The sequence below is a fragment of the Cariama cristata genome, unplaced genomic scaffold, assembly GCF_000690535.1.
Source record: "Cariama cristata isolate BGI_N322 unplaced genomic scaffold, ASM69053v1 scaffold34921, whole genome shotgun sequence".
Lineage (NCBI taxonomy): Eukaryota > Metazoa > Chordata > Aves > Cariamiformes > Cariamidae > Cariama > Cariama cristata.
Genome location: NW_009600517.1, coordinates 73,026 through 85,276, shown reverse-complemented (window position 1 = coordinate 85,276; position 12,251 = coordinate 73,026). Strand labels below are relative to the sequence as shown.

General features: G+C 39.6%; 1 protein-coding gene across 1 annotated transcript; it reads left to right on the top strand.

The window, feature by feature from the left end:
* Positions 1–213: 213 nt before the first annotated feature.
* On the top strand, positions 214–12,022 carry ABHD5 (abhydrolase domain containing 5; the record flags this gene model as incomplete). The annotated part of the gene is made up of 6 exons (XM_009710046.1): positions 214–299; positions 578–950; positions 3,999–4,153; positions 8,578–8,689; positions 9,236–9,422; positions 11,749–12,022. Coding segments are annotated over 6 exons (1,003 nt in total), but the record flags the coding sequence as incomplete, so codon positions are not given.
* Positions 12,023–12,251: the final 229 nt, after the last annotated feature.

Genomic DNA, 12,251 nt, shown 5'->3' with positions numbered 1-12,251 from the left:
CCGATAAGGAACACGCAATGGAGAAACAACATGCTGGTTGAGGAATACTTTATAAAAACCAGGAGAAAGTGAATTCCCTTCCTGTCTTACATGGCGTGTAATTTACGCGGGCTCTTTTATGAAGAGCGGCAAAAGAAATGTCTTCAAAGCATCAAATGGTGCGAAACATTACCGTCTTGCTCAAGAAATGTTTATTTTGTATTGCTGTTGTAGGTTAGGATGGTTATTCAGCTGGCTTCCTGCCTGGTGTCCCACGTCACTGCTACACCTTAAAGAGGCTGAGGACAAAATGCTGAAATGTAAGTCTTTGGTTTTCAACGAGATTTATAGACACAACTAGATTTTCTGTAAATTTACGTGAAATATAATCAAAGAAGTTTTTTAAGACGGCTTTTATACACTGTGATGAAATGAACAGGTTTAGAATTAGATTTTCATTCTTCCTTGTTTAGATACTTGATTGTAGGCTCTCTCCTTTGAACGGAGCCGCTATTTAAAACAGTGGTTCCAGTAGAATGTACTTCATATTTTATCAGGCATGTCTAGCAACATCATTTTTTCCCCACTCTTTCTTCAGGTATTTCAAGCACATACAATAAACGATATGTGTATATATCCAATGGAAATAAAATATGGACACTGACATTCTCTCCAGACCTTTCGCATAAAACTCCGCTCGTTCTCCTGCATGGGTTTGGAGGAGGTGTTGGACTGTGGGCTCTCAATTTTGAAGATCTCTGTGGGAACAGGACCGTTCATGCTCTCGACCTCTTGGGATTTGGACGTAGCAGTAGACCGCACTTTGACACGGATGCTCGCGAAGCAGAAAATCAGTTTGTGGAATCCATAGAAGAATGGAGAAAGGAGGTGGGGTTAGACAAAATGATTTTACTTGGACACAACCTAGGTGGATTCCTGGCTGCTGCTTACTCATTAAAATACCCATCAAGGTACGTGAAAGTAAAGGAATGAAGGAATTTGTTTTCTGTATTTGACTAGAGATTTTAACACAGTTTTTATTTCATCAGGCTCTTTGTATCTTTATATACATATTAAAAAATATGTATATGTTATATATCTCTAAGCAAATGACTGTGCTGATTTAAAGAAACTTGACACTGAATTTTAAGCCCAGAGTATTGATTGTATGGTTTGTTTCCAGGTGAACAGGAATAAGTTGATATGGTAAACATGCTTTTCTGTGTGCTTTTCTGTACCTCTTTGTTTTCGTTCGGTACCCCCTTGCCATGTTATAAGGCAAAATAAGCAAAAATTGTCTTTGTCAGCGCATGTTTTGTGACATCTCTGATCAAACATAGGTTTGTGAAGGGAAAATAGGCCTGTTTCTGCCAGACTTCCCATTATTATGGATAACGCTGAAACTTCTGAACGTAATTCCCCTAGGTGGTTCATGCCTATATGCTAGCAGTCAGCCTGGTGCCAGCATGATGATGTAAAAATGATTTTAGTCACTGTTCGATTAAAATTGTCTGTATGCCACTTCATATTTCTTCTTTGCAAAACAGCCCAGCTGCAGCAGTCCTGTAATTGTATTTCATCAGCATTTTCTGCACCGCATTGTCGCCAACAGCTGATCCTTTTTTTTTTCCCCTTAAACTAATGATTTGTCTCCTTTTTTGATATAGTCCGGTTATATAGCCCCTGGTGAGCTAGGATTCCACCAGCTGAGCTCATTCTGTATCAGAAAAGGACATTGCTTTTGTTTAGACACGTGTACTGGACTCCAGTGAAAACCTGTGAATATAAGTTTAGCTTTCCACGTTGTATAGCAGATTCTGTAGTATACAAAGCAAGTCTTATTCTTTTCCTTTCACATCAATTTATACCATATACATTCCTTTGTCTCTCATTTGGAGATTTTGAAATAAATTCGTAACTCATTTTTTCCTAGAACATTTTGCCTCTTTCTTTCCAAGTGGACGACAGCTGGCACGTGCGGCTGGAAATGATGTCTGAAAGCAGGCATGCTTGTCTGCATCCACAATTGCAATGAAGAAATGCAGTCCTCTGCCTTAGGGATGTAAACTTGTTATCCTTTTGAGCATAAACCAACTCTTAGCTCGCTGTAGTTAGTTCCTTGTAGCGATCACTTACAAGTTCCTTACCCCTTTTTCTGGAGTATCTGTAAGTGGCACTATCCTGTCCCTGTGGGATAGGATATTGTTTCTGCCCTCCACTGACTTACATCAAAAGTGACGCTTTGTTTTCATGCCTGACTGTGCTTAAGTTGGGGTTAATTAATTTGGAGGTGTTTTCGGTATGTGCTGTCACATTACTAATGTTCCTTTGAAATTAAACTCACGCCATCAAATATGCAAATTGACTGGTAGGATCTTCAGACAGCATTGAATAAAGTGATAAATATAGCACAGCTTTCAGACAGATTATCTAACAATGCATTAGAGGCTTAAAGGGCTTCTGGATACATATTGTTAGGAAAGTAGATCTGTTTCTCCAAGCTTAGATAATCCATTAATTTACTACATTGTAGCAAAGTTGTTGGTGGGACTTCTGAGGTTACTAATCCAAAAAGATTCCTGTGTAGAGTATCCCCAGGTGCTGGTGGGTCATGGTTTCCAAATAATGCAGCTTCTGGACTATTACTTTTGGAATGATTCTCGTGATCGACTTCCCGTTATCCTGGGTTATGTTTTAGGTTTGATTACCGAAAGGAGAAACGCCAAGTAGGCAGGAAAGTATTAAGAAAGGAAAGGTGAAAAAAAAAAACCCTTAGTTTTTAGTCATGTGTTTGCTGTGTTATGTTTAATGCTCTAGTTTGTGCACAGAATGTGTGACCGTCCTGAACGGCTCCTCATTGCTTGTGCTCTCATCTCTCTTGCTTGGTTTGTGTAGTTAAATTCTACCCTCTTCTCTCTTCACCCTTGGTGTTTGCTGCTGTGGGCAAATACGCTCGTGGCTGAGCTGACAGCCAAGAAACATCTTTGTGAGATTAATCCTTTTCAACCTCTCATTTCAAGCACAGATTTTTGGTTTCCTAACTGATTACAGTCCAGAAATAGTCTTTGAAATCACTTCTGACATCGTTTTAGGCACTAAGAACTCGGCTGTATGAAATGTCTAATCTTATGGCTTTGAAAGAGAAGGAAGTCATGAAGGAGAAAGTAAAGATAATGAAGCTTGCATGGAAAATCACCTTAAATATGCACAACTATAGTTAAGAGTCACTTCTTCAGAAATCGGCAGTATCTGGGACAGTTAGAGTAGGTGTTATTATGGGATTAAACAGAAATGGATGATTCTCATCTACCAAGATGAAATAGATTTTTTGCTTGAGGGAGGACTCGCAGCATGAAGTGAATGATAGTTGCATGTGCTGGAGACTCCTTCTATGCTCTCTGTACTGAGATTCCTTTGAGTAGTAATTTTATAAATTGCCTCTCTGACATTTCTTTCATGACCTAAAATCAGTAAATTTAGAAAGCATCTGCTAATTTTGCTCTGCCTCTTTCAGTTCAAGTTCTACTTTGCTAAGATGATTTTTCAGTTAAATTTCATCTCTTCTTAGAACAGAGATCTTAGATGGCTTGGAAAAGAAAGACTTTTAGCAAGTTTACTTAAATGAAACGGATGCAATTATCTTCTTTTCTCTCAAATTAAAGTGTTCCTACAAATAATACTGACTGAGCATATAAATTAGGCTATTTTTAAAAAGAGCAACAAGACTGGCCTTTTTCTCCAATGGGCAGGACAGTGGCTATCCTATTGAATACTGAGTTTCTCTTTGCGACATGAGCTTCCAAGTTTCTGGTGTTCATATAGGTGATTAGTTGCAATTTAATCTCTCTCTAATTAGCAATCAAAAGCAAAACCGTTGATGAATCAGAAACTAGGTAAGAGGCCACTGTGATAGAAGTGACTCAAACAGGTTGCGTAGTCCTCAGGTAGCAAATTTCTGTCGTACTCAGTTGAAGAAAGATTAACATACTCTAAACCTCTGAACCTTTTTTTGCCAACAGGGTCAAACATCTTATCTTAGTGGAGCCATGGGGTTTTCCAGAGAGGCCTGACAATGCTGAACACGAAAGACCTATTCCAATCTGGATCAAAGCACTAGGAGCTATATTGAGTCCATTTAATCCGTTAGCTGGGCTGAGGATAGCAGGACCCTTTGGTGAGTTTTAGCTACTCTTAAATACCATTTCTGGTTTTGTTAAATGTGAACATGGGGCAGATACCACATTAAGGTAAGCTTTGTTGCAAGCCTGTATCACCCACAGAGAAAAGAATTGGAGGAGAAAGTGGGAGGGGTTGAGGAAAGATAAACTCTTTAGGACAAGAGGGCAAGCTCTTCCTATTAGAAATACTAGTATGATAGTTTATAGCAAGCTACATTATATTATTGTAGGCTACATTTACAGTGAGTCAGATTATGTGGGCGTCTGTTGGAGAAGCCTGACAAAGAGGCATGAATGTGAAAAGGTTTTTTTTGTTTTTCTGGTTGCCTCTGGTCACAGCCCATTTAATTTCCCTTCCAACTGCAGTTTGACGGACAAACAGGATTTCCAAATGTGGTTAACATTAGAAGGCAGTCTCTCATAAACTCATTTGTCTTTGGCCTGAGTTCCGAAAAGTTAAATTGAAACTGGGTTCTTTCCATTAGGTATTTTCTCACTCTAGCAAATTTTGTGTGTCTCATTGGTGTCCTGCATTACAGTGGCAGTCTTATCCTTCATCTTTCTACTTGTCTTCAAGAGCATTCATGAGATGTTAGATAAACTCTATATACTGTAATACTAGGGCTAGGTAGGGATGGCCAAAAATACTGTGATTTTAGTTTATTTGGAGACCGGGGAGAAGGGTATGATCAAATCTTAAAGTCATCATATGTATTCCTTCTAGAGGGGAAAGAGGTTATCTGTCTATTACTCTCTGTACCACAGGAGTATCTGCTGGAGGGGCTTGGGAAAAGATATCCTTCAGGCCCCTCACAAGTTACAATTAACTCACCTCTTCATCATTTTTAGTATTCAGTCTGAAGATAAACTAGTGACATTGCTAGGTTTTATTTACATTTAAACCACATCTGTTTCCTAAGTCTCTTTCTGTAGAATATATATTTTCCTATGCTGATCTATTTGATTGTTTTCAGGGATGTGACAAAATTAGCTTTTCAGACAAGCAACGTGTTTTGTACAAACAGGTTTTGGTTTTTTAAAGTAAAACGCTAATTCAGTTAACAAAACAACCTGAAGCACCTTCAGTGGTAAGCACTGATTTAATGCCTTTTATCCAATAACAAATGCATGCATAAATCCATATGGAAGAGTTCAAAGCTGAAGTTGTCTCCCTTAGCAAGTAAGTGCAGTCAAAACCATGCTGCAGAAACAGATCCTGTCTTGACAAGGTGTCCCCAACTTAGCCTCGCTTATAGGTTGCTGTGGAAAACAGTGCTTTTCAGATTTTTTTTCACCTATTTCTCGTGTTAAAAAAAGTTTTCTGTCATCAATTTAATGTACAATTCTTGACAGGCGAAGCGTAGTTCTTAGAGAAGGGCAAGTTTAAACACTGTGCTGCGAAGTAGGCATCAGATCCAACCTGCTAAAGGCACTGAACCAAACCCGAGTTTCGTTCTACATGCACATGTACTTAAGCTCCTGGGCAGGCATAGGTGTCTGATCCTCACTATAAAACCAATTACTCTTGTTCAAAAGTATGAGATAGGCACTTGAACGTGAGCCAGGTTCTTTGGGATGTCATGATGGTATCACATGGATATTTAATCAGACCTGCAGGCAGATACTTGCACCTGGGAGAGAGTCAGAATTCAGAGAGATCTTTTTCTTTGAGTGGTTTCCAGTTAGTTGGTTTGTGTGTTTTCCTTCACTTAACTGGAACAGTCACCCAGGAGGCTCACAGTATAGGGATTTCGGTGCTTAGGTTGGGTTTGTGAATTCTGTTCCTAGAGCTGAACGCCTAAAAATTCCTCAGGACAACAGTAATGTCACTGCGACCACATCCTCAGAGTCTTCAATGTTAGTATTTCTTTTAGCATTTCCATAGAGACTATGGAAAACATCAACCAGGCAATTGAGAGCGTCTTCAATAAACTTTATGAGAATCAACTAGTGTGATTTCATTCCAAAATTTGTTCCAAGGTGCCTTGAACCCTTTTTTCATTCTCCCCTGTAAATTCCCAGGGAAGGAGAATGGTTTTGCAATTGAACCCACAGAGAAAACGCTTTTTATCAAAGTAAATTCTGAAATTTGATAACTTTCAGTCCCCTAGTTTTTGGAAATGAGGCAGCTGTGGCCTCTGTGCTGATAGCAGGGAAAGGCACAAAATTAGTCTCTTCCAGGTATTCTTATTCCAAGCCAGCTCTATCGCTTGTGCTCAAAAAGACCCCAAACAGACAGACATAAAAAGACAGAAGTCCAGCAATTGAACTCTCTATAGAGAAGATACAAGCAGCAGAGCAGATTGCAGAACGTTTGCAAAACCTTCATTGCTTCAGGACTTAAACTGCTGTTTCGTAAGGGAATTATTTACTCTTGCACGGTATTAGTTTTCTGAATTGATTTAAAAACATACGTAAGGGCGTGTCACACTAGTCTGATGACAAGATTACAAGAGCATAGATTGCTGTGACAAGGTCTACATAAATAGTACCAGACCTTTGGCCAGGGGCAGCTGGGAAGAAGTGACATCATCACAATTGCACAGGTTAACAACAGTATGAGGTTCCCGCTGACTGGAAAAGGGGAAACATAACCCCCATTTTTGAAAAGGGAAAAAAGGAAGACCCAGGGAACTACGGGCTGGTCAGCCTCACCTCTATGCCTGGCAAGATCATGGAACAGATCCTTCTGGAAACCATGCTAAGGCCCATGGAAACTAAGGAGGTGATTGGTGACACTCAACATGGCTTCACTAAGGGCAAATCCTGCCTGACAAATTTGGTGGCTTTCTATGATGGGGTTACAGTGTTGGTAGATAAGGGAAGAGCAACTGGCGTCATCTACTTGGACTTGTGCAAAGCATTTGACTCTGTCCCACACAACACCCTTGTCTCTAAATTGGAGAGACATGGATTTGATGGACGGACCACTCAGTGGATCAGGAATTGGCTGGATGGTTGCACTCAAAGGGTTGCGGTCAATGGCTTGATGTCCAAGTGGAGTTCCTCAGGGGTTGGGATTGGGACCAGCGCTGTTCAACATCTTTGTCAGTAATGTGGATGGTGGGATCGAGGCCACGAAGATGATCCGAGGGCTGGAGCACCTCTGCTGTGAGGACAGGCTGGGAGCGTTGGGGTTGTTCAACCTGGAGAAGAGAAGGCTCTGGGGAGACCTTAGAGCAGCCTTCCAGTACCTAAAGGGGCCGACAAGAAAGCTGGGGAGGGACTTTTTACAAGAGCATGGAGTGACAGGACAAGGGGCAATGGCTTTGAACTGGAAGAGGGAAGATTTAGATGAGATATCAGGAAGAAATTCTTCCGGGTGAGAGTGGTGAGGCAGTGGGACAGGTTGCCCAGAGAAGCTGTGGATGCCCAATCCCTGGAAGTGTTCAAGGCCAGGTTGGATGGGGCTGTGAGCAACCTGGTCTGGTGGAAGGTGTCCCTGCCTGTGGCACGGGGATTGAACTAAGTGATCTTTAAGGTCCCTTCCAACCAAACCATTCTATGATTTTATGATATGTTTCTATTTTCAGTTGATAAACCCAAGTGGTAAACTGCAAGCCTAACTCTTCAGCGTTGAATAATATTCTTAAACTAAGATTAACCTTGGGGTGAGGCTCTTGTCCCGAAGATCCGTCTGGTCAACTAGATGAGGCTTCTTCCTTAAAGAAGTGATTCCAAATAGGAGCTTAACTTTAGAAAGCCTGAATTGACATCTGAAAGGACCTGCTTCTCTGCTTTGGCTGTTAAGGGAACACAGGGACAATAGCTTTCCTAGGTTAAATCTCTTAATTTATACCAGTCTCGTGTCTTGTGTCAAGATTTCTACACCTATTTTTCAACATAAACTTCTGTTCTTTCAGCTAAACGCTAGTTAGCTGAAGTAGCTTCAGAAGAAGAGCGTTCTGTAAAAGGAGAGCACAGACTTCTATCTAAGGAAAAGAAAACAGCCGAGCTTTTTCAGCAGTGCCTTCTGGTTCTGAAAGGTGGGATGCTTTTGGCCCACCGTGTGCTGCCAGAGAAAGGAGAAAAAACAGTGTTGGTATCGTGTGAGACTAAACTGGTGGCAAAAAGATATTCTGCTTAGTCCTTTTGCTGATCCCCTTTGCATGTGTCTTCTATTGCTGCTGTGACCCTTCTCAAATCTTTCATGTATGTATTCAGCTGGGATTGAATTGCCCCTCTTCTGGTGCAGCATAAAATCCTTTAGAATACTGATGTTTCATTCCTGTTTGGTGTCATGCTATCGTGTTTCCCTAAAAGATGCAAGTGGTGAAACAAAACGTTGGTTTAGAAGTCATCAAGCTTAGCCAAGAGTTTCAAGGGAACGTGTTTGGAGGGTTGTAATGAAGAGCGTTAGGCAATCTGGCAAAGTTGTCTATACTAATTCCTCCTCTAATGGTGTTTTCGGTTTTAACAGGATTAAGCCTTGTTCAGCGTTTAAGACCAGATTTTAAGCGAAAATATTCCTCGATGTTTGATGATAACACTGTGGCTGAATATATCTATCACTGCAATGTGCAGTCACCCAGGTGAGTATGAGTTTCCCCGTGTACGTTTTAAAGCCTGGCTTTCGGTTACCAAGTGCCTGCTACTCCCTCCAATGGCCATGGCAACAGTGTGCACGCTTTTTTTTTTTAAATTGTAACTTTTATTGTATTCATTGAAGAAAAAAATAGCATTGCGCTTTTTCTGAATTCCAGAAACTGATAAATGTAAAAGCTATTCTAATTCTGTATTTCTTTTAAACTACCTGTGTGTTAATTCTGAGAGAGTTTGGGCACTAATTTTTAATTTAAAAATTTGTTGCAGTGGTTTAATTTGTAAAGAATTTCTTGAACTTTAAAAATAAGGCATTTCATTCTTTTAAGTGTTATCACTCAGTACGGTAAAAACATAGGCTCTTTCTGTTGAAAATTACATGCGAACCTTGAAAACTTGTATTTCTTAATAGTAAAAAATCCCAGCCTCATGTGCTATTGCACTCTGCCTTACCAAAAGGCACAGATACTCCAATTTAGAAAAAAGGCAGATCCAATGGAAATGTAATTGTTTTTACCCTTTTGAATGACTTGAAGTGGCGAAACGGCTTTCAAGAACATGACTATCCCTTACGGATGGGCAAAAAGGCCGATGCTGCAACGGATTCCACAGATGGATCAAGACATTCCTATCACCGTGGTCTATGGAGCACGTTCATGTATAGATGGCAATTCTGGCAGCACTATCCAGTCTCTGAGACCAAATTCCTATGTGAAGACAATAGTAAGTTGACTTTTAAAGCAGTTGTTTGTCTATTGTGTGGATTTGTTTAAATCATCGATTATTATTTTTTTTCTATACCAACTGTGGAAATGCTGGCCCTTTGATTTAAAGCCCGGGGTAATAACTTCTGTTTTCTTTTTAAAAAGTGGAAGTGTTCTGTTTTCTCTGGAGAGAGAGAAAAGAAGTGTTAGATCAGAGAAAACCTAGACAAAACAGTATTGAGTTCCTAGAGTAAGAAGGAAACTTACTGTAGCACTGGAACCTGAATTAGATCTTTGAGCAAGGTCATTCTTCTGCTCTACAAAATATTTTGCGCTACAATGTGCTATTACAAGTAGTTTTTGTGGTCATTGATAATTATCTGGGGTTTTGTCCCAATATCTGCATATATGTATGACATAGTGAGGAGACTCTCCTAAACTCTTCTAATCTGTCTGTATAATGCTTTTGTTTTTCTGATAAGGTAGTGGTTTGTACCTGGTGCTTAGGTTCTTGTAAGTGTCTTTCTTTAAGTCATTAAAAAAATAGTGTTGTCTAAACATTCTTGTTTAGAGGTATAGCATTATAATTTAACGTGTGTGTACTTGCAACTTGATGCGAATGTACACACTGCATTTTTTTTGTTGATGTCTATAAAACCAAACAAATTTAAAAGTATTCTTCACACATTGTCACATCAGTCAGCCATGAGTATGCATATATGTTACAACGCTATGAGGTGATAAAATGTTTGAATACACCAGCCGTCATCTTACTGCTGTCTAATTCTATCCGGACAGAAGTGTACAATATGTGACGTTGATAGTATACTACAAAAAGTCACTCAAATAAAATTTTATAATCTTGATACAGCTGACATCAGAACTGGAACTCCGAGAAAAGACATTGTTATTGAACTGTTTACGTGTGTTAAAAGAGCACAAATACGTTTCATAAATGTTGACATCCAGACTGAAAGTGTCACTTAACTGCTTAACCAGAGAAAGTTGTAACAAAAAGCGACTGTTAAGAAGTGTATGATATGTTGCTAGGATAAACAATTACCATTGAGGCAGATTTTTCCAGTCTGGTCAATGGCTTTTAGAAGGGACTGTGGAAAACTTGATTGTATTCCAGGTTAAATTTTGTCAAGCCAAATACAGATTCTAAAAGGTAAGTTGGAGTGGTAGATATTACAGGGACATTCAAAAAACCGTAGGAGGGAAATGAGGCTGAGGCTAAGACATGGACTGGCAGTGCCACCCTTGGTAGAATACCCAGAGGTTCTGGGGTTTTATTACCTCTATTTATTTCTAATTAATTTTTAATTTGAGTTTGTGGGGGTTTTTAACACAATAACATAGCTATACTTTTATGGGCTTCAATTAGAGACTTAAGAGGGAGTGTTTTAATAGAGGGAGGGGGAAAATAGGTTTAAATACAAATTAATCTTGGACTGATTATAAAGTGGAAAGAAAATGGGTCAGGTACCTTTGCTGTATGCTACGGTGATGGCTTGCTTCGTACCAGTTTTGGCAGGGAACAATAAATTATAGAAATAGGGTAACCACCCTGTGAGTGGTTACTTAAGCCCATAATTTTGTTATGTAGTTGCTGTGAAATAATCTAGGTCACAAATGTGAACTTTTCCCCCCATATATTGCATCATTTGGATTTTGTTTGTCTCTGCTTAACACAGTAGTTGTTAATTTGGAGGGTTGAAATCTGCTTCCCCAAGTCTAGAAAATCCCCAGCAATTGAAGCTTCTGAGTTCTTAATCATTTATCCTAGTACCTTCTTTAGTCTCTTCCACATCATTTTTGTAATAAGAGGATACAAATGTTTTGATGCTCTCTCTAACGCAACCCCTTAGAGAACTGAAGAGCAACCTGGCAGAACTATTTGAGTGGAGAACCAAAGGGGATGAAGATGAATCCCAAGTTTGATATGTAAAGCGCGTTCTCCTAAGTTTGTTTGGCAGGGACTTGCGTTCGCTTGAACGGTGGTGGCTTTCAACAAGGTGTGCAGTTGAATAACCGATAGTTTCACCCTCTTTTCCTGGGTAGCAAAGTTCCTTCCACAGGTGAAACAAGCTTTTTGTTTTTCCTTATGCTGACGGTCCTTTTTAGGCTGTACGGTACCACCTCCTGGCAGCAATCCTGCTAACCGCATTTACGCAGGCTGGGTGCAAGAGATCGGTTCCAGTTTTGAAATTTTGCTTTTCAAATAATAACGTAATCCAGTAGGTAATGTGTAAAAGTCAGGTTCTTCACATACGTTGATATTTATTTATTTACCTCTTACATTCCGGTGATTTTTGACCTGTTTTTTCACCTTTATCCTCTAGGCTATCCTTGGTGCAGGTCATTATGTGTATGCTGATCAACCTGAAGACTTCAATCAGAAAGTGAAAGATATCTGTGATTCTGTCGACTGACTGACTGCTGTTCTTTAGAAAGTCATACGGTAGATAGCATTTAACAGCAATACTCTCTAGGAAATCACTAAAGAATGCGGAGCTAATGGATTGGGCTCTGTTTGCACACTGTTTCTTCTAAGAAGCCATTTGCACACTTAAACCACTGAGTGCCTTTTTCGGGGGGGGGCATAGAGAGGTTTGAAGCAAACTTTGTACAGCTTTGATTGAGATTTAGTCTTTAGATTATTGGCTTGTCATACATGAAATTACATGTAACTTTTAAAACTGGAATTTTCTTCAAAAGGTAATGGAATTTTGCACGTGTTGAACTCTCTAAAACTGCTGAATTTTCCACAAATGCAGAGGGCTGTATTGATACAGATACAATGTATAAAATGCAATTTGGTTTCTTTATAAACATTCATATTTTT